Source organism: Urocampus carinirostris, chromosome 3 (genome assembly GCF_059441175.1).
Source record: "Urocampus carinirostris isolate Australia breed hairy pipefish chromosome 3, RoL_Ucar_1.0, whole genome shotgun sequence".
Classification (NCBI taxonomy): domain Eukaryota; kingdom Metazoa; phylum Chordata; class Actinopteri; order Syngnathiformes; family Syngnathidae; genus Urocampus; species Urocampus carinirostris.
Window position 1 is genome coordinate 15,413,986 of NC_142351.1, and position 23,299 is coordinate 15,437,284.

Sequence of the window (23,299 nt, forward strand, 5' to 3'; positions counted from 1 at the left end):
GACATTTGATAAATAGCTTGATAAATAAAATGACATATACATTTAAAAAATGATAACATACAAACAAAAATGTAAAACTGACACAACAATTATACGGTCGAGATTAATACTTTATAAAAATATGTTTTCACGTAGGAGGGGTATTTCCCCAGGCACCCCTCTTTGCAAACTCCTTTGTAGTTATTTGCTTTTAACAAGTTGTTCCAACGAGTCTCAATTTCTCCGTCTGTCTGTCTGTCTGTCTGTGTCTTTTCATTAAGTCACATTAAAAACAACATCAACCACTAATTAACAGAAGGAAACAACCAAATACTTGCACAAAATCAGCTGTAAAACACAATGATATAATACACGAACATGTGCTCAAAGGGAGTAGGCTGAAGCAGAAGCAAATCACTGCCTATGTATATTAAATGTTTTTTTCTTGTGGGAAATAAATGCTCACAATCAAAACATGAAAAGTACCCAATCCTTCAAAAGGAAATTTAGACGAAGATAAAAGAAATTTATAACATTTCAGACCTGCAATTACGCCTCCGGTGAATCCCAAAACATATAATACCAAAAGAAAGTCATGATACATTAATCCTCTTTTGTACATTAATCAAATATACTAAGGCTATCATAAATGCACTATTTTAACAGATGCAAATCAATGGTTACTTAATCAATTGGTTAATTGCTCCTCCTATTAATGATTGCAATTACCCTTATTAAGCAATCATGAACCTTACAAAAAGTGCTGCACCTATAACTCACAGCAAGGGAGACTAGGTACAATAAAACAAAGATAATTTGTGCAAAGTCAAGTCATGTGTATTTGTATAGCCCTTAATCACAAGGAGTCTCAAAAGGCTACATAGACCACAGATAATTACAAACTACAGACAATTATTACACCATCCCCTGATCTAAAACCTTCATGAGGGCAAGGAAAACTCAAAACCCTCAACATGAGAAAATCGTCAGGAAATCGTCAGGGAGGTAATCCCCCTCCAAAATGACCAGGCTGCTATGAATGTTGCAATAGCAAATTATACGAAATTAAAGACACAAACAATTCTTTCAGCTTAGTTCTTACTTAGTTTTTGTTATAAGAATCAGGTGTGTTAATAGAGCGAGTGATTTAAAAGACGTACCTGTGAGACAGCATTAAGGGCAAATTTTGATAGGATTCAGGCGGGCATTGGTAATTTGTGGTACTTTCAAGCCTTTTTTTTTTAAATTTGTGACCACAAAATTAGCTCTTTTGTATTTGAAACGTTGTAAATCATGGCGGAAGAACATCGTATGGATAAAGAAGATCGTTCGTAAGAAACCTTTTTACTCAACTGACATTTGCTTCACATTAAATAAAATTCCGGCTTGCTAGGTGTATAGCATTCATTCATAAATTATCATTAGCTTGTTTTGTCTACAAACTTAACATAAATATGAAACAATGTTCTATAATTGTACCGTTAAACTTATTTGTAATGTGTGTTGTACTTTTTTATTTCAACATTAAAGGGCTAAAAATAAACGTGTATCATTATAACAATGCAATAGCTAAATACAGAAATGACAAAAACTCAAAACAGCTGTGGTCATCATGTCCTTCTCATAATAAACGTCCTTTTGGTTGCTATTTTGTTGACTTCACCCATAACAATTTCTACTTGAATATCCAGGTATGTTTTGAGCCGAATTGAAAATGTCATCTTGGAAATAGTGACTCATCTGTCCAAGTCTGAGGCACCAGCCCTTGTGCTGCCATCCAGATCCAGCTGGGACAACGTTAGGTGACTTCACTACAACAAAATGACTTGTTACTGTTAAATAATCTAACATTTTATACTGTTAAAACTAGCTAAGATGGATGACTTGAAAAGATAACAAAGGTGCTAAAAAAAAGAATTAAAAATATATTTTAGAAGGGTAGAAAATTGAGCCACACCAAGTGAACATGTTGCATTGCCTTTAAGGCAGGGGTGTCAAACTCATTTTAACTCGGGGGGCCACACGATAGAACAACAATGAAGACTTCCCAAAGCGCTTTACAATGTGCTTCACATTTACCCATTCACACACACACTCACACACCAATAGCGGCCGTGCAGCCATGCAAGGCGCTAACCTGCTTATTGGGGGCATTACCCAAGGACACTTCAACATGTAACACAGAGGAGCCGGGATTCGAACTGCGATCACTTCATCCCAAGACAAGCTCTACCTCCTGAGAGAACCGCCCTAGAGAGAGAGAGAAAAGAGAGAAAGGGAGAAAGAGAGTGTGTGAGAAACAAAAGAGATAAATTGAGAAATAGTGAGAGGGGGAAAGAGAGAGATAGAACGAAATCCAAAAAGAGAAGGGGAAAGCGAGGTAGAGAGAGAGAGAGAGAGAATAAAGGAGAAAGAGAGAGAGAAATACAAGTACAGCGTTTGTGAGAGGCACCTGGCTTTGGAAACATCAAGTGGATATATATCAATTTGCAACTTGTTTTTATCTTGCGCTTCTGAGCGTTGTCTCACCGGCAGGATTCAATCCTTTAGCGGGCCTGATCTGGCTCGCTGGCCGCTTGTTTGAAACCTCTGCTTTAGGAGAGCAAAAAAATCGTTTCAATTTGCACAAAAGATCGTTTGAAACAACCATAAGGGCTAGCCAGGTGTTAGCAGTGGAAAAAAAATGTACTCTGGACCGCAGGGATTGAAGTTGAAATAACTTCCTGCTGCTCAAAAGATGAGTGAGTGATTAAACAACACAGAGCCTCCTAATGTGACTAAGCTGCTCAGCAAAGCACATTGTATTGGGGGGAGGGTGTCTTCTTACAGGTAGCCTCTGGCTGTGGGGAATTCTTCATAACTCACTTGTGGTTAGGTTGATTTTCAAAGCTTGAAGAGTATGTAAATTGGAACATGGTTGGTTGGTTTGATTCCTTAACCACTAGCGTTGTAGGGGCACCATTTACTGTGGTGTCTTGTGTAGGTACAGCCCGGTGGTGTCCATCCCTCTCCAGGCCAGCATGTGTTTCTACTTGGTCTCGAACTGGGGACCTTTCGTGTGTTAGGCAAATGTGCTAACCAAAACACGCACTTTATTAAATTTCACTGAGGTGTTTTTTTTTTTTATTTAAAGAACCATTTTCAGACCTGTCAACCTCAGCCAATTGCTGCGCCTATTGATTGGAATTCCCCTTATTAAGCGAAGATAAACTTTACAAATACAACGTATTCACTCACAGCAAGATAGACTATGTACAATACTGCATCGGTATTTGCAATCTACAAGATCGTCTTGGTCACTGATAGCAGACGGCAACATTATGGATGAGGGCCAACATGGGCTAGACAATCAGTCTAACAAAACAGAGTTAAAAAATTAAGAACATTTGCCCATACAATCAAAATACACAAAAATTACAAAATACACAGTTAAAAACATGGGGGAAAGGCATAAGTTTCCAGGTATCCTGTCTTAAATGAGTCCTTCTTTAAGTTTTGACAGTGAAATTGGGCTTCGGATGAGTTCATCAAGTGCTGTCAGGACAATCAGAAGTGACTGCCCCAGAACAGCGACAACATTTTGTGAGATAATTTACTGAATTTTGACACTGAAATGACCCTTTTGAGGAAATATTTTCATTGTTAAATTATTTTTTTTAATAACTTGGATATAAGATTTTCCTTCAAGATGTTTTTGAAAACTAATACATTTATATATTTAAATTATTTTCCTTCTACGTTGAAGCCCAGATTCTCAAGGTTCTCTCCATCGCTTACACACTTGTGCAGAGAAACTCATATGCTACAAAAAGGTAATAATTTTGGCTTAAAATCTCACCCAATAAACTCCAAATACTTATGCCATTTATCTGTATTTTCCTCCACAGGGACATCTATTACCATTATCCGCAGCTGTTTGGCTCGCAGAAAGTTGTCGACATGATAGTGGATGATGTATCCTGCATGTTAAAAATTCCGCGAAGATCTCTCTGTGTGGTGAGTGTGTTTATTTCATTTTCAGGGTTTGCATGGGTGCTTGGAATCCTTGAAAATTCTTGGATATTAATATACTGTTTTCAAGTATTGAAAAGTGATTGTATATGCTTGAAACTGTTGTCATATTTTACATCAAGTCTGCTGAAAAATGACACCAACACTGCTGTCTGGTGGCTACGCCATTTCAGTTCTTCTTCCTCTGTGATTAACTGCTGCTGAATTTGTTTGAATGGAATTGTCCGATGAAGTGCCATTGCCTCATATGGGACACCTAAATTGGGCTCTATGAATGCTTTGACAAAGAATAAGAGCCCAACAAGGGCAAAAGAGAGATCCTGATGTGCAATTGCTGTATTACGTGGATAAATACTGCAGCCCACAAAATGATCGAAGAGCAAAAACACAAACTCGATAATAAAGAATAACATTCTTAATTTTAATGTTTTGCATCAAAACAAACACAAAAAACTGCTTTAAAAAGCTTTGAAACAAAATTGATAGGAACATATTCAGGAAAAGGTTTTTAGAATTTAAAGAAAATCACACTAAGAACAGGCTTATTGTAAAAAATAATTTAACATATGCATGAGTAAAATGGGTAGAATACAACTTTAAAAAGTTAAATAATTAACAAAAATAATGTGATAAGATCACTATTGAAAAAGTAAATAGACCTACATCTTCTTAAAGGTTGGCTCCCGTACACACATGTGCGACATTGTATAGTAAATGATTTTGACAGTCCTACCCAACACACATGTTACAACACCTGTCTTCGCAAGCCATTCGGTGACCTAACCCCCTTATATTAAGCGCCAAACAGTGAGGCAATGGGTACAAATGTTGGAATTTTTAGATATGACTCGGTCGAAATACGAACCATTGACCTCCTAGTCTCCAGGTGGGCACCCTACCCTTAGGCCACCGGGGTGGTTATCAAAGAAGGCCTACCAATAATTATGAATGACTCAAACATGAAAAAACAGTATTGTAGGGGTTTTTGCTTTAATTTTAATATATCCATCCATTGATTTTCTGCGACAGTTGCTGGTGCACATCCCAGCCAGTGGGCAGTGATGGTTGCCAGCCAGTCGCATGGCACACAGACACAGACAACTCTATCGCACATTCACACCTAGAGACAATTTGGACCAGCCACTTAACCTGACATGCATGTTTTGGAATGTGGGAAGAAAACCCACGCAGGCCCGGGAAGAACATGCAAACTCTGCATGAGGAGGCTGCGGTATCTGTAATTCAACACTGGTCCGCCGCACTGTGAGGCTGTGCTCTAACCATCCAGCCGCCGTGCATTATACAAGTCATTTCAATATATTTAAGATTGAAGGGAATTATTCTTGAGTGTAGTCACTTAATAAATTTGCCTCTAGATGTCCCTAGCGCTTCACCATGATTTTTGGATTCCCATCTTTTTGTCTGAAGGAGTAGAAAGTTTCCAAAAAATAATTTGAATCAAGGCCTCAATGCAGGCTAGAGTGGCTGACATGCAGGTGATTGCAGGAATAAAAAGAGCTCAAACTCTGGTCAATATCTCTTTTTAAAGAGGCAGCGACGCCGGACCAAAATCACACCATTTGGGCGTGATGCCTTTTTTAGGGAAAGTGGTATCTTTCTCCAGATATCAGGTGAAACTTGAAATTGACAGCAAGCCAATGGGCGGAAATTTAGCGGAGTGAATCTATACACAGAAATGTCCCCAAACGACACACTTACTAATCTTCGGAAACTTATTTTATCAATACATAGCCTCAATTGTTTTAACAACAATAAAAAACTTAATGTTATAAGCCTTTATTGTCCTCCACTGCAGATTTGTGGTCTCTGTGGAGAGACCTGGGTATGTCCAAGCACTGTCCATCAGGGGGCGCAATCATTCCACCCATTCCAAAGGCCTGAGTTCCATGATCAGGGATGAAACAGGAATGGTCAGGTCTGCCTGTGGTAACGGAAAAATTAAAGGAGAAAAGGTGGTCCTGACAAAACGAAAGTGTACGTAGCCTGATATTTCAGTGGAAACGAAAAGACTGTGAGTCTTTGAAAAGAAAAGGGAGAAGGTCTTTTGGGTAGACGTTTTTGAGCTAGGCTTATTTCACCCTACAAATACCATTTTTAAATAAAAAGCAATAGCTCAGTGTAAATCACCCACTTTGGTCCTCACCTATGGGATGGTTATGGACATCAGGTATGTGGGGATCCTTGATATTTTTAAGAGGAGGCTTAAGACCCATTTTTTAATATGGCTTATATTACATGTTTCGAGTTGTTGGGCGGGGATCTTACTGTCTTATTGTACACTGAATGTTTTAATACAGCCCTTTAAATGGCAATTTATTCCCTTCCAACTCTCAGATTTTTTTTCAATGCTTCAATCTATGTATTACCAAATATTATGTGGTATTTTTCGCAAAATGACTTTAAAATGATGCAAACCACAGAAAAAAAAATTGAAAACGGCAACAAAATGTGAAAAAAATAAATATAAAATTAATACGAAAGGAAAAAGAGACTAAAGAAAAATAAATAAACCAGGTAAAAGGTTTTATTTTTTACCCCACTGTAAATTTTTAGATAATTCAAATTTTTGAACTTCTAATAATAGCAATCTCTCAAAAAAGCACTACACAACAAAATAATTCAAAATATGTACAACAGATAGACTATGAAGTACAAGAACACACATGACATTTTTAAGGTAAAAACGCTAATGGTGAAACACCATTATCCATCCATCCATTATCCGCTCCGCTTATCCTCAGTAGGGTCACGGGGTTGCTGGAGCCCTTCCCAGCCATTTCCGGGCAGTGGGCAGGGGACACCCTGAACTGGTTTCCAGCCAGTCGTAGGGCACACAGATAGACAACTCACTCGCTCATTCACACCTAGGAACAATTTGGACCAGCCAATCAACCTGACATGCAAGTTTTTGGAATGTGTGAGGAAACCGGAGTGCCCGAAGGAAACCCACGCAAGCACGGGGAGAACATGCAAATGCAACACAGGAAGGTTTGATCTCATGACCTCAGAACTGGGCCGCACACGCACTAACCATTGCGCTGCCGTACTGCCCACGGTGAAACACATTGTCCCTAAACAAAATATTTCCAGATCTATGAAAACAATTTGAAAACAATTTTTATATAATAACGTTTATATTATAAATTCAATTTAAATTTAACACAGAACCAATGGGAAACAAATGACTACTGACCATTTACAAGAGAAAAAAGTGCCTCAAGGGAGCCGGCTCCTGACATTCACTTCCAAGAGCGGTCTAATGGAGCTTTTTTGTTCCTGAAGAACACAGCACTAGTAGCGAGTTTAAGTGTTCGGAAGAGTGATGCAGCGAGAGAGTATTGTTTTTTTGTAATACTCCACTACTGCAGCAGAGGTCAGTAAGACATGAATGAAACATCGAGTAGCGAATGAATGTGTGACACATGTCACCCAATGTCTCATTGCTTCACGGGGCTTCAATTTGCTCATCGTTACCAAGCAGTCAAAAAGAAGAATTGAACTGTCCAAACCAGAAACAAAAACCCATCGAAATCAATCAATATACCGAAGCCATATCCCCCTAGTCGGAGGTGGCTAGAGTCTAGAACACACTCACATTCATCTAACATAGAAACAAAACCTCAATCAGGATGACACTGAAAAATATGATGGTGATCTATCTATCTATCTATCGATCGATCTAGGTCATATTTCTCAAGAGGGGTGACCGACAGCAAGACACACACATACAATAACAAAGAAAATAAAAGGGAAATAAATAGCATAAAAAAACACACAACATTTTTGGGACCATGGTCAACCCAAATGCCCAAGCACCCAAACAAGTTAGGCACCTCGGCACCCAAGTTGGTCATGCTTTCGTCCTTCCAGATGAAATGGGACACCAGAAAGCGGCCATGTCACTCGGGTCAGGGTGACACAACACACTCTTTTGTTCAACAACAGGGCCCGACAGCTTTCACTGGTTTACCCCTGCCGCATCATACGGGTGCCCAGCCCATCCTTAAGAACGCGTCCACAATCCCACTATCCTTTCACAACACCTCTCCACTCCTTTCTATCACCAACAAGAGCTCTAGCTTCCATTTTATTTAGACCTCTTTCCTGCGGTGCACTCATAACACCATCCATCCACGTCAATTGCGGCCTTCCTCTTGGTCTCCTTCCATTGACTTCTGCTCTGTAGATCCTCTTCAACATTCGCTCCTCATCCATCCTCTCCATGTGTCCAAACCAACCGAGTACTCTCTTATCAATACGCTTGCTCAGTTGGTGGTGATCTTGACTGTCAAAAATGAATGTGAAAAATGAAAGTCACCCAACCCTGGGTGTTGTCCAAAACGTCCTTATAAAGGGTCAGGCTGATTGGGGACACGTGTGGGGTAACTGGACATACATGTCCCAACTACAAACAATTTGGCGCCCTTTGGTGGACGGAGGCACGGCGAATCCTAGCAGTATACCTGTATAGTGTACCAGTAACAAGACAACCTTTGATAACATTGCATCTTTGTTAAAAGTTCTCTCGACAAGTATTTTAAGAAATTGTTTAAACACATGTGCCAAAACGTGTATAAAATAATGATATTCAGCCAAGTGTATGTGTATAAACTCATATAATACTGTGCTGTTCCTATTATTTTTGTATTCTAGCATATTTGACGTTTCAACTTTTGATTCAGCTCATTCTTAAGCTCCATTGTGCCAAAAGTAACACGTAGTCACACAAAAGCCTTTAGTATACTGTGGATGGGGCTTAAAAGTGCTTGACAAAAACCTTTCATAAATAATTGTTAAAAATCGCTCTCAGTCTAGGCAAGGTTTTTAGTTACTATAACAGAGGAGTGTATAAGAACAAGGAATGTAACTGAAGAACCATAATATTTAGATGAAATGAACTTGCTAATGCAACGTTATAATAAAAATGTCTAGTTTTTTGTATGTTTTTATTATTTTCAGCAATAAATACACACCTCTAAAGTTCAATCATAGGTCTTTCACTCCTGCCAAAAGGTAATAACTGAGATGGCAAAAAGTATGGCCTAATGAAAAACAGTGCTGTGCCTGTAATATTATAGGCTCATGCTCATATTTTTCATTTTAAATTGTTGATTTCTGTAGAGTTTATCCATCTATTGCTTTTTCTTCCTGAGATATTCATCTAGCATTCTGCCAAGTGCAGAGTTATAATTCAAAATAAGGAATAATGATAATTCAGACACTGACGTGCAATAATTAAAACATATTTTAGAGTTATATTAAAATGAGTTGTGTTGTTATCAGTGTCTGAAATAACCCCTGCCAGGACGCCCGGGGCGTGCATCTTTCACTTCGGGAGTACAACTTACAAAACGTCTCCGCCCGGGTGGCCGACAACTTTCGAGAAAAAAGAAATCTTTCGGGGGTTTTTTTGTTTTTTTTTTCCCAAATCAAATGTTTTCTTTATTCCGATTTCAAAATCTTCGTTCGGTTTGGGAATTTCGGTTCGTTTGGCAATTTTCAGACTCTGCAGCCGTTCAGAAGCCTGCATCGAATATCTTTTTGCTTCCGGACTTTCCCAAGCATTATGAAGTCGTGCATTTGCATATCATTTTCCAAAGTAGACTTACAGAGAACACAAGATAAATGATAAGTGGTTAGGAATCAAGAAGAAATATTCAAAAGATGCTAACAAAAATAATGACGCTACAAAACGTAAACGTACATTAAAAGCATGGTGGAAAGAGGAGTTCACGTGGCTTGTAGCAGACGACGCAACGCAAACATTGCATGAATGAAAATGAGTTAATACAGATACATACTGATAGCAGATGGAAAACAGCGATGTCATATTCATGCAATTAATGTTATAAGTAGATTTATAATAAACTTAATTTTAAAGTATTCTTCTATTATATATTCTGATTTTCAATCCTTAACACTTTGCAACAATATTTTTTTTTTGTTTGTTTGTTTTGGGCGATTAGTCCTCTTATTGTGTTTCAAGTTGTGAAAAATGGGGCAGGTAACTTTTCAGAGTTTTCTGCCCTGGTGTCCGGAAACGTTTTGTCATGAGTTTCAGACACTGTTATTATTATTATTATTATCATCACCAATTTGTTCTCTTGCCTACACAAAGCACAGTGAAAAAGAGTAAAAGTAATGAAGATATTTAGTCAATGAACAGTAACAAAGTTGAAATTTTGTCACTAACAGTTGGCCACTTCCAAGGGTTTAATCTCAGGTGATCTCTGTTATATGGAGGAGGACGGTACGAGGATTGACTGCCATTCAAGTACTGCTGTAAGTTTTTTTAATCCTGAGCTGCAAGTTATTTATTCCCTCGGGCCCAGTTTGAATGTAAGTCACCTGACAAAAAAACAACAACAAAAAACAGTTGAAATAAGATTTCCATTAATTGTATCAACCCCGTCTATCAATTGTATGAATGGTGAGGCAATTATTGCATTAATTTACAACTAATCGAGTTAAAAACAAAAAATCAACCGATATTCATTTTCCGTATAGTTAATTGTTTCGAGGAATAGTTGATATCAAATGATCACAAACTATGATTTTTTATTTTTATTTTGAATAATACATATTTTTTAAATCACTATTCTTCTCTGAAAATAGATACAATAGTTCAGTCAAAATGAAACATTTGGTTTTGCAGTGTTTTGGAACTCACAGTCATCAGGTTAACCCCTTTTATAACTCGTATGTTATGGACTCATCAGACATGCTATACAAAGGGTGTGGGTCCATTCAAAATAATGCACCTTTTTGAAATCCAAAACAACGAATATTAACAATTTTCAAAAAAACGTATCTGAGGTTTGTTGGTGGTTTAAGTATATATAACAAAGTAAAACACCAGGATGTAACAAAATTGTAAAAAAAAAAAAAAAAAAACAGTCACACCAGATTGTGGCGAAACCCGCCCTGCGCGTGCCCCTCTGCCATTTTTAACGTCAAAACAAGTCAAACACATTGCGCAAGCACACCCATTGGTTTATATACACGCCCACAATTCAGACGTTAGCGTTGACACCCACAATTGAAAGTTTCGCGGGAAATCCCACACTTCTTCAGTCACGTCCGCCACGAAAGGTGCGCTGGGCGATCGGGTACAGGTCACATTTTTAATAAAATCTGAGACTGACATGTGCGCCTCATGAGCGTGAGAATACTGTACACGAAATGGATGCAAATACATATATATTTTATAGTAGTCTTGTAAATTGTATCTCTTTTTAGATTGGCAGCCCATCACGGTATCATCGCAAGTACAATCACCTTTCATGAAGGCTGCTGTTGGCTAGCCAGGCATGACAGACCAATTTGCACTAACCGCTTGATCTGGAAACCCTGCCATTCCCAGTGGTTTCCATGATTGGTCAGACTTTACTAAACATACAATTGAATGATTTAATCTACGATGTCATAAACAAGGGAAGTGTGCACGGAGTAAACTGTAGCGCCGAAACTAATAGCTACTTGGACTGACACAATAGTGTATTCATTGTGTCTCATTTTTGAAATTCGAATGTGGGTAAAGTTGGTAGAACACCTGTTTTTGAACAGACTTTGGGATGTGGACCTAATTATTTGATTTTAGAGCGATATCAATAATTGACCAAATAGTTAGTGCCAATATTCAACATATTGGCAAATATCGGTATCAGATTTTTTTTAAATCAATAATTTGATGGCCCATAAGCAATCCAATTGAAACTGCGGCATGTCGTGTCCTGTGGAAAGCAGCGCATGTCATTCTGCTGTAGAGTCTATCTCCAACACTGTCTCTCCTATAGAAGTATCTGATAGATTGGCAGAGCAAGAGCCAGAGCTCATCTGTAGCGATCCAATGTAGGCCGGTCCCAAACCCAGAGGCCGTGAATAGGGGCAATTTAAAACATAAACCATTCTACTGAATTTTCCCTATTCTAATCACATTGAATTGTAAAATATATGCAAACTTGTATATGGTAACCAGAGTGCCATCAAATAAACCATCACACAAATGAACTGGGTCTAAAGCTGAACAAAGTATGCATATTTGAATATGAGACAAATAATTTTGTGGCTAAAGTTTTGCTTGTTTTAGGCTGTCGCGGTCTCATCCAACATTTCAGGCATACAAAGTATCCTTCCCTTTATGTGTTCAAAGTTATTATTGTGGGGACAATGCTGGTTGACTGCAAGGATTTTGTTTTGCCTTAGCTATGTGCAGATATTGTATCATCTGCCAAGTTCATCTTGGTTGTTGAGAAAGATGCTACATTTCAGAGACTTCTTCAGGATGACTTGTGCAAAAATCTTTCTCCGTGCATCTTGATCACTGTATGGGATTTTTTTTAATCTTACAAGCGTCATGTGGCTTATAACCTTCACGTCTGAATGTTGCCTCGCGGCACAGATGTCTGTTTTATTTTAGAGCTTACATCTGTGTTATTTAGGGTAAAGGCTTTCCAGATGTGAACAGCAGGTTGATGGTGAGAAAGCTCTGGGACGTTCTCCGTGTCCCCGTCTTTACTCTGGTGGATGCTGACCCGCATGGTACATCTGCTTGACTGCCTCCCTATTTTGCATCCCACACTGCAGGACTAAAGATATTTCCTAAACAGTCTGCAAATCAAAGCACCTGTTAGTTCCCTCAGGCTATTTTTTAGGCGATTATTCACACTAGAACTAATCAACCCCAGCCAGGCCGGATGCATTTTTAATGTTGTACTTTACTCTGAGCTCTGCTGCAAATCATGCAGAGTAATGACTCTTTTACGTATGTTACCAATGTATTGTGTGTTTGTAACTCTTGCAGGCATTGAGATCATGTGTATCTATAAGTATGGATCAATGGTAAGTTCGATTTGCTCTATTCTGCCTTATTCAGTGTGACCAAACCAGAATTTTATTGTGCAACTAATGCTTGAATGTCAGTGTCTGGTTTCATGTAGAATCCCTAAGACTAAAGAGATATTATAATTGCCAAAAGTACTTACTTGTAGCAAAAGATTCCATTCGTCTCGCAGGATGAAACTAAAAATCAAAGCAGTTTGGGTCCCTGGCCAAAAAATACAAACCAAAAACATCAAAATCAACTTGCAGGCATTCACCTCATAGTGGCCATGTTATTAGGTTTTGTTTTGAAAAGATTTAATTTCAAATTAATTTTAACTATTTATTATTTGGCATCTGTCAACACTCTGAAGTGCATGCCATCATTACTTTTAACTAATTAAATTTTTTCACATTGTGCCTTTATTCTGTTAATTAAATTTTAATATACTTTTTCTTTCTTTTTTTAAACAGGCTATGTCATTTGAGGCTGAAAGCCTGACCATCCCCAGCGTCATGTGGTTAGGCCTTCTTCCCTCAGACCTCGAGAGGTTTGGGGATTTTATAAGATTGTGTTCAAGATATCCCAGGCTTTTTTACAGTACACATCTAATCGTTTTAGATGTGTCAGAATCAATAGTGCTCTTTTATTTATAATTGGGCATGGTGTTGGCAAACAAAATTTGTTGCCAACATTTGGGGAAAACACTGCAGGGACTTAATTTGTTTTCACTTCTCTACAGAGCACAAGAAGATAGTGACAATTGAACTTCATTAAACACTAGACTTGATGTATTCAGTATTCTTGCAATACTTGTATACACAGTTATATAGCACGTCTATGTAGATTAGTTTTGGGGAAGTTAAGCATCTTGAGTTGTAGAGCTAAAAATTTACAAGGCCATTAAATGTGTTTCCCTTTAACCAGAAATAAACGTGTGATGTCTCCAAAGCAACATACACATTGTTATAAATATGTTTATTTAGTCTCTCTTGCAACTCTAAATTACGCTTGTCAACAAAAAAAATGTTAAAAGCACACTTTTAATTCAAGCTATAATAGGAGCAAGCATATACACATGATTGTAGCGACAAGCCATTAAATCCAGACTGATTTTTTTTATCAGTTGCCCAACCCTAACAGCTTGTGGCATTTACAGTTTACGTGGGCATTCATCCTAGAATGTAAAAGTATAAATGCTCAATTGGGAGTTTCCAAATGACAAGGATATGTTGTTTAAAATGCAAATACAATTTTCTGAAATTTGGTAAGATTTCAAGTTATCGACCCTTGAAAAGCAGCTGGGGGTAACCTGTACTGTATTTTTTATTAAGGTTGCAGGTTCCCAGGGATGCTCTGATCCCCCTTACCAAGACCGATGAAAATAAGCTTGACAGCCTCCTCAAAAGACCTTACATAAAAGACCAACCTACGTGGCTTAAAGAGGTCAGAAAAAAGACCTATAAAGACTTTTTTTTTCTGTACATGTGTTCAATCAATTCATTTACATACATAATTTTGTTGTAGGACTGTTATGTGCCAGGGTGTGTTTTGCTCTTCTGTTTATGCTCATCAATCGTACCACCCTTCTGGTGTGAAATTAACTAAGAATAGCATATAATAATTTGCTATACCAGTAGTTGTGATAATTGAAATTATATTGTTTGTTAATTAATGAGGCAACCTTTTTTTGACATTGTCACTCATACAATTTAACTCGAATCCTGTTATGTTCTTTTTGTAGATGAGGTTGATGCAGAAGAATCGCCTCAAAGCTGAAATACAGTCGCTGGCATCAATTGGTCCAGATTTCCTTATCAGCTGTTATCTACCCAACAAACTGCGCTATGGGGGCTGGTTATGAGTGCAATGCTGCCACCCAGCGGAAGATAAGTCTCAATGACAAAAGTGGTTGAAATTTACCCAGTATAAACTAATCCATTTAAACAACTGACAAAATTCGAGAGGCCGTTTTGATTTCGCTTGGATTGGCAGATTATTTAGGACCGAAATATTAATGTATGTTTTTTAATATATCAATTTTCTGTTTCTGTGAGTTTCAATATACTAAGTTTTCAATGGGAGCTGTTAAATGATTTGATATTCTTGTAAAGATTGCAGGTTGAGATTGAGCAGAAATTATTCAGATTTGGGAGATTAAATTTATGTTTACTAGGAGTGACATTTGTTAACGCTAAACAGTTATTTCCAGATTGGGGTTTTTTATGTTATCATTGATAAAACAATTATTTTCGCTCCCTCTTTGTATTGTTTTCAAGTGTCTTGGAATTAAAATGAAACTTGAACACTTATGTTCAATAGTGGTTGTATCTGGAGATGAATGTTTGTTCATGTATTTTTTCATTTATTTGTTTGCACAACCATACATAAAATCATTCTCTTTTAAGCTAGTTAAAACCAGCTGACTCCCCAGATTCTACCATGATATTTTTTTCTTTTTCAATCAAACTTTAATGTGAGTGCAGTTTGTCATGTTTTAATTTTAATTATGAAGTTAATGCAATGGGACTGGGATGTTACCAGGTAACAAATTTAACGTCACAATGCAGGAAAAAAAATATATTTATAAACTGAATGTGGGGTGTTCCTCTATATTCTATATATTATTGTTTGATACTAAGTTCAAGGGACAATCTGATCACGCGCCTTTATTTTAAATTCAATTCGACATTTGGGAACAAGTTTTCAAAAGTAATGTTGCACTTTCACGGCCACACCTATGCACTCTGGCTATTACTATTTTGGTTAAGAATATTACATGTGGAATCAATGTTTTGCAGGAGACATTTTCTGTTTTTTTGTGCCAGGTTTCTTGAATATCAGTTTGAAGGCAATGCTGGTCAGCTCTGGTCAAACGTGTCTTGTGAGGATGGGTTTTGTCTCAGGAGGTTTAGCTCAAGCTCTGCTCTTCAGCATCTGCGTGTATCGTTTGCTTGATTTAATAGTAAATTGGATTAAACCGCTTGTTGGTAAGAGACTAAATGTGGTATAATAATAAGTCTTGCTTTATTGTATGCAGATGATTGTGTTATTTCTTGGCTTACGAGTAAAACAAATAATCAAGTGGTCAGGTAGGAGGCCACTGCCACTATGTAAATATAAAACGCTCAGTTTCGTCACTCACGATTGACATGTGTTGTGCATCAAGCACCTAATCTTCTATTCACAGGTGTATAAATTCTGGTCTCATCACAGTTTGTTCCCTTTCTTTTTGCATGGTGATAGCATATCGCACATTTCGGCTTGAAATTAAAGATAGGGACGTAGATTGCTGGTTAGTGGTAGTGTAGTCAGGACGAGATGGGCATAGTATTTTGAGGAGTTGCGAAATGTGGAGGATAGGAGAGAAGTGAGAGTCAGGACGATCGGTGGTATGGGGAGAATGCCCGTGTTGGGTGATTTAAATATGAAGCCTGTGGAAACATGGGAGGTGCTAGAGGCAGTGAAAGAAATGAAAGAGGGGAAGGCGCCTGGGTTGAATGGTTGTACTGCTAAATGCTTAAAAAAGCTGGCACGGCTATGATTGACTGGTTAGTACGCTTGTTGAATGTATGCGTTTTAAGTTGTGTGGTTTCTGTTGATTGGTGTAGTGCATGTGTGGTGCCAATGTATAAGGGTAAAGGTGATAAGTATGAATGTAGCAATTCGAGAGGTATCAGTCTGTTGTCCGTGCCGGGTAAGTTGTATGGAAGAGTCTTGATTAAGAGAGTGAGAGAAAAAATGGATGAGGTGGTGATGGAGGAGCAGAGTGGTTTCAGGAAAGGAAGAGGATGTGTGGATTAGGTGTGTGAGTAATATTTTGCAAAACGCAAGGATGTTTGTCTTTCATGGATTTGGAAAAGGCGACTGGGTCGATAGAGAGGCGTTGTGGCAGGTTATGGTAATGTATGGAGTGGGTGGAAAGTTATTGGAAGCATTGAAGGGTTATTATGTGAACAGCAGAGCATGTGTAAGAGTAGGGAGTGAGACAAGTGAGTGGTTCCCTGTGTTGACTCGTGTGAGACAGGGGTGTGTAATGTCACCATGGCTCTTTAATGTGCACATGGATGGTGTGGTGAGAGCGGTGAATGCAAGAGTATTTGGCAGAGGTGTAGCGATGATGGATAACAGTGCAACGGTGTGGCAGGTAAGTCAGTTGTTGTTTGCAGATGACACAGCGCTTGTGGCTGAAATATTGAGAAGGTTGGTAATGGAGTTTGGAAAAGTGTGTTATAGGCGTAAGTTATGTGTGAATGTTGGGAAGAGTAAGGTGATGAAGTGTTCACGTGATTGAATGGGCATGGCGTTAGAAATAAGGTTGCATGGACAGGTGCTGGAAGAAGCATGACCAACTTGGGTGCTGAGGTTGTTTGGGTGTTTGGGCAATTGGGTTGGCCATGGTCCCCAAACATTTCTCAGCAGGTACAAAATATCAAATCAATATTTTTTTTTCCTCCCTGCACAACCCCTTTGCCAAATATCCCAATCCAATGCAGCCAACGCGACTTAAAAGGTTTGTCCTGCTTTAAAAAGTATGAAGTAGCAAATGTGTTGTTATATTTTCTCAAGAATGAAGTAGCGTAATGAAAAATTATCTGTACATAATTACAGTATATTGTCAAGTCATGTAACAATCATTTGTCTTCGAGGAGTAAATACAGGATATTAAGAAATCCTCTAAAATCCGGACATGACTTTCACAAACCCTCTGACTTAAAAATAAAATATGATTCCAAGTAAATGTATTGAGTTATCTTACTTTAGTATTACCCAGAATTTGGAAATTATCACCAACATTGCGAGAGCTAGATTGATATATGTTCATAACTCCAGGGTATTCTTCATATATTAAAATAGAACCATAATTCGCCCTGGAGAAGCAAAACATTTTCTAGAATGCTTCGAACTGATTGGGTGATGCGGAAACCTGGAACTGATCTGACCAAAGGGGTGACGGAGCTGTAATATATTATTGTGACTTGGAAAAACTTTACAAGCATGCCAAAATGACAAAAACTATAAAGAGGAGGAAACATGCCTAAAACGACACTAATGAAGCACTCGTGAAATTAAGAACATTTTAAATCCTTGTTGGCTGACGGTAATATCAAGTAGTAATTATATGCATTTAGCCACAGAAGGAGTGTTAAAAAAAGACATAGGCTGCAGTGCTGGCCTGGCTTCACTTGTTGTTTCCAAGTGGGCAATGTTTGGAGTAATCACAATCTCCAGTGCATGTGCACATGACATGAGTGCTGGGCTGGCAATGGGGGCTTTGCACGAAAGTACTTACGTGCACAACTTGACATGCAAAAACCTGGACTACTGTGAACTAAAGACGCCTCCGCTCCCTTTCTCACTTGAATTATCATGCGGTCACGTTTTGGAGAGAGTTATGTAACCAAACTGCAAGTGGAAGTGAAGCGGACAGGTGACCATTGCTATCATGCGATGCTTTAATTTTAAATGAACTATGAGTATACTCATGTAGAAATGTACATGTTATGCAATAATGGCACAGGTAACATGGGATGTGTGATTGACAGGGATATTCTTTTATCACTCACAAAAGCCCCAAAGTATGCTTTTTTTTTTCATTGTTTATTATTAGAGTTCATATTCTCTCTGAATGGCGACGCTTTAAATGTATTCCTGAGTTCTAAAACATTGCAAAATGCAAGGAAATAGTACATGTTTGTCATAAAATGTACATATATTTCATTGGTATATTCCAATTAATTTCTGGAATAATGCATTTTGAATACTGAATGCCTTGTCTTCGTCATCTTGAGCTGTGACCTCATTGGAGATACACCATTACCCTAGCAAGCCAGTCGCCATTTTGTTTTACATGTTAATTAGTGGAAGGGGTTACGAGTGTTTTAAGTTTTTTGTTGTTTTTGTGGAAGTCTTGTGTTGTAGATGGAAGCAGTAATGGTACAACCAAAGGCAAGCAACTTAAAAGAGGCTAACTAGCAAAAAAACAACAACATAGAAACGGCAAGGTGAGGGCTAACCTGGACCGATCATCAAAAGGCGGTCGCAGCCTCCGGGGAAAAATGCAAGGCTGGCCAGACAAAAATAAGCAATGACCAACTAGGCCAACCAGGAACCATCAAAGATAAATGGGAACAGCGAAAAACGGGCATAGACCAAGGGAAACTGCAAAACCGGCGCTAATACTAGGTTGGCCAGCCATCCAACACACGGTGGGCAGCCAACCGCGAGAAGGCGAAACAGGAAAACCCTCGGCTGCCCCAACGCTAACGGGGAGCTAGCTGGACATAATCATTCTAAACGCAACAAACGAAAAGCCACAATCGCCTACCTCCAAGCAGAGATGAGTGATATGAAATCCCTGTTCTCTACAATTTGTTTCAGAACTAGCCTCACATGTTGTCCAAATTGGATTCACCATTTTGAAAGAGTTATGCTCCTTCAATTATGTCATGATTGTGGGGGAGAAACACTACACGTTCCGGGCCGAATTAGAAATGAAAGATTCTGTTCAGAAATACCTTTAATGCATGTTTTTTTGGGGGGGTGGCATCATATTAGCTTTCTGTGAGTTCTACTCGAGCAGCCATTAAGGGGGCGAGTAAGCAGAGCAACAGGCATCACATGGAGAGAAGGTGTTTGAAGTGGATGCAAACTAAGCACCACTGGTATGTGAAAAGCAATTTTTCTCGTTGCAAGATAAGTGTGCAATTGTTAAAATGGTGATGTGCAGGTTTAGCCTCTCTTCTCTTTCTGTGTTAATCCTTATACTCTGCACATCTGCTCCCCCTCACCCCCGCTCACGTGTGGAAGCAGATGAGCAGCATGCTCTTCTTCCTTCTGCACGCATCTCACCGCCCCCTGCCTTATCTCTCATGCCCATTTACCAACGAGCCCCATTACACAATCGTATGAATATTTAGATAACCATGTGAATGTTAACCAACATAGCACAATAAAAGAAAAAATGTTAGCATGACAGTATATTAAATGTTCAAATTGATTAACATTGTTCCCTTTCGTTTAAGGTGGCTGTTCATTTGATACTGAATTTGACATATGCAGCACATTCCAATATATTATAGGAATGTATTAAACCTACCGGTTATATAGACTGAAGTTCAGCTCTTTCTCATTACCATATTTTCAGGAGTATAAGGCGCACCTAATAATATACTGTAGTATACAGTGGATAAGATTGGAAAGGTGTACAGTATTTATAGGTGTGCATTACTAGACAAGGTTTTACTGTATATTATACTTCCATATTGGAGCAAAGAATGATCAATCGATAATCATCGCTGACCCAAATTGCAATACATTGTATGCAATGATTTTATGTTACTTAATTAAAAGAGACTCAAAAACGCACTTGCTGCTATTTGTCCTTAAATCTTGCTGCTATTGGTTATCTGTATTGTGCCGTATCTATTGCATGTTTGAACACAGAGAAGAGGAAGCAATTTATTCTGGATTCTATGTTGTGCATAGAGCTTATTTGACAATAAAGTTAAAGCTGAATGGGATTCGAGCCCAGGTCGTGGCAGTGAGGGCACCAACACTTTACAACTAGACCATCAGAGGTACAGATGACATATGAAAAGTCATTTTAGCTTATCTCATTATCACACTGTTTTTCTCATGATGCCAGAAACACTTGCACATGTTGGAGTGACTATCTGTATTATTTAGCGCCTCCTAGTGTTGAATAAAACTTCATTCACTAAAGAAAATAAGAAGAAAATGGTGCAGTTTGGTCTCTTTCAGTCTACGTTTTTGGTTGCATGACACAATACATTGACATCTAGTAGACAAATAGTACACACCGTGCTTTTCAAATTTTCAAATGTATCACTAAAAATATTTAGAATTAAATAAATGGATTTAGTTTATACTTTAACCAGTGTATCACTTAAAGCAGGGATGTCTAACTTTAATTGGCACTGGGGCTGGGTCAAGACTTTCTGTTCTCAGGCGGCCCAAAACAGTAAAAGAATGTCATCTTAAAATTTGAAGCTTACTATAGTTTTTCCATATGTTTTATCATTCAGCTTACTTTAGTATCCTGATCTACAGATTATAATTATGGATGGTAACAAATTGTTTCCATGCATAACACATTTATTCACAAGAAAAAAATCATGTTTGGCATTGAATTTGAGTTGAGCGCAGGTGTTAACATCAGATAGGTGCAGTAGAAAAAAAATCATAAGGCTTCTTTTAACTTAGACATTGTTAACACATACTTGATAGAGAAAATATTCTACTTTCAACTTTTAAAGCACACCACTAACAAGAGTTTCTATATAAGTGTTCGCAAAATATTACACTTAGACTATTGACCAGAGGGGAGGGCAAAACTGAGGAATTGTCACCGGAAAGAGAGGAGTCAAGTCGTGTTTATTTGTATAACCCTTAATCACAAAGAGTCTCAAAGGGCTGCACAGACCACAGATTATTGCAAACTACAGACTATTATTACACCATCCCCTGATCTAAAACCTACATGAGGGCAAGGAAAAACTCAAAAACCTCAACATTAGGAAAATTAAGAAACTTTGAGAAGGGACCGCACATGAGGTAATCCCCCTTCTGGAATGACAAGGCTGCAATGGATGTTGCAATAACAAATAATAAACCGATATTGTCAACATAAGATATAGGTTATTCATATGCTATAGTATAGAAGTGTGTTTTAAGCCTAGATTTAAACAGTTCCACTGAGGTTGCAGATCGGATCTCAGGGGATGAGCAAGTCAACTTTAGATAGGGTGGATTTGGTACAGATGAAAAGTAGTTCAATTTTATTGCTGTTTAGTTGAAGGAAGTAGACGGTGAACCATGATTTTTTTTTTTTTCAGAAAGGCAGAAGTTGAGGTCGGGTGGTAGGAATGTGGAGTTGGGTTTGCAGGAAAGGTAAAGTTGGTTGTCATCCTCAAAGCAGTGAAAGGAAATATTGAATTTCTGGAAATTTGGCATAGGTAGAGTAGGTAGATTATAAAGAGGAGTAAAACTAGCAACACTGAAATTATTGTTGACATAACTATTACTCATGACATATAACGGAATTGGAATGCATACATACATTCCGTTATTACTGTAGTCAACAAACACTATGCTAAAAAAGTGTTGGGTTTTTTTTTTGCGTTGAATGATTTTAATTAAACATTGCAAATACAAACCAAATTGGCACGGAAAAGTAAAAAAATAATAATACGGAGAACATAAGGTGCTGTAGAAATACAGATAAAAATAAATAAATAAGTCAATTTGAAAGTATGACTGAATGCTAAAAAGCTACCACAGAAAAACAGCTACCTCATAAGAGAGTATTTTGAAGCAGCGAAAGAGTCAAGTAAAGGTTAATCAAAACGAAAATGTTAAGTGCTCTCCATAGAAAACCGTAATCAGCGTACCTGTCAACCTGTACGTTTTTGCCGTACAAAGTACGTTTATTATGCATTTTAATACGTGTACGACGTACAAGAAAATCTGTAAGGAAAAACGCAAATTACTCAATTATGGGTACCATCCGGTATACACCGACTATCACGAAACGGCAAATCAATCAAGTCAAACGTGTTCGCCGTGGTAGCCTCTATCTCGGTATCGTTTTTTTTTTTCGTTGCAAACGAAGCGAGCGGTTTGATGCTACTGTGCGCATGCATCTGCCGCCTCGGATTTCATGTGGTAGTTATGTAGTGAAAGGAAATCCGTCTCTTTTTAGAGAACCGGCTTTTTCGGCTGAACTCATTAAAGAGAGCCAGCTCTCAAACGGCTCACTTGCTTTGATGCATTATAGTACGAATTATTATGGTTGTATGCAGAAGTTAAGAAAAAAGGAAGTATAAAAGGAGAAAATGAAAAAAGACAGGTTTGTGGTTATCCCTTTAATCAGTATATTACCAACAATAATTTAATGGAGAAAATGATTTAATAATTTCAATAAGAAAATGTATTATTCTACTTAATTATATTTGCATGTATTTTTTCCTTCTACAGTGAACGTCCAGGCGACTTAATTTTTGAACTTTTTTTTAATAAAAAACCTCATTCATGTCGAGCAACACAGTATCTAACAGAAAAATGTGAATTAACAATATATATGATATAACGAAACACATGTACAATATAACATGTTAAACTAAATAAATGAACACGTTTGAAAAAAAATATGGTGTAAGATGTTTTTGCATTTTGTAAGGGAAAATACGACAATTTGTAAGGGCATGGAGCCATGGAGGTTGACAGGTATATAAAATCTAAAAAGCTACCACAGAAAAACACTTCAGGCTTAACAGCTACCTCATAAAAGAGTATTTTGAAGCAGCGAAAGAGTCAAGTAAGAGTAAATCAAAACGAAAATGGTAAGTACTAACCTCTTTGAAACTGTCCAGTCAGCATTTAGGGCAAATCACTCTACTGAGACAGCCCTGGCTAAAGTAACCAATGATCTCCTTTTAGCAATAG

At 37.9% G+C, this 23,299-nt stretch overlaps 1 protein-coding gene across 2 annotated transcripts; it reads left to right on the top strand.

Moving 5' to 3' along the window:
• Positions 1-1,170: 1,170 nt before the first annotated feature.
• Positions 1,171-15,144, top strand: spo11 (SPO11 initiator of meiotic double stranded breaks). 2 transcript variants are annotated; one of them, XM_088330817.1, is made up of 13 exons: positions 1,171-1,310; positions 1,671-1,781; positions 3,473-3,561; positions 3,725-3,791; positions 3,867-3,975; positions 10,207-10,293; positions 12,101-12,137; positions 12,227-12,336; positions 12,453-12,552; positions 12,815-12,852; positions 13,306-13,382; positions 14,167-14,278; positions 14,577-15,144. In XM_088330817.1, the coding sequence occupies exons 1-13, from the start codon at positions 1,273-1,275 to the stop codon at positions 14,694-14,696; spliced, it is 1,095 nt and encodes a 364-aa protein (XP_088186943.1). In that variant the 5' UTR covers positions 1,171-1,272; the 3' UTR covers positions 14,697-15,144. The 2 variants fall into 2 exon arrangements, with proteins under 2 accessions (XP_088186943.1, XP_088186944.1); XM_088330818.1 differs by lacking the exons at positions 12,101-12,137; positions 12,227-12,336.
• The last annotated feature ends 8,155 nt before the right edge of the window (positions 15,145-23,299 follow it).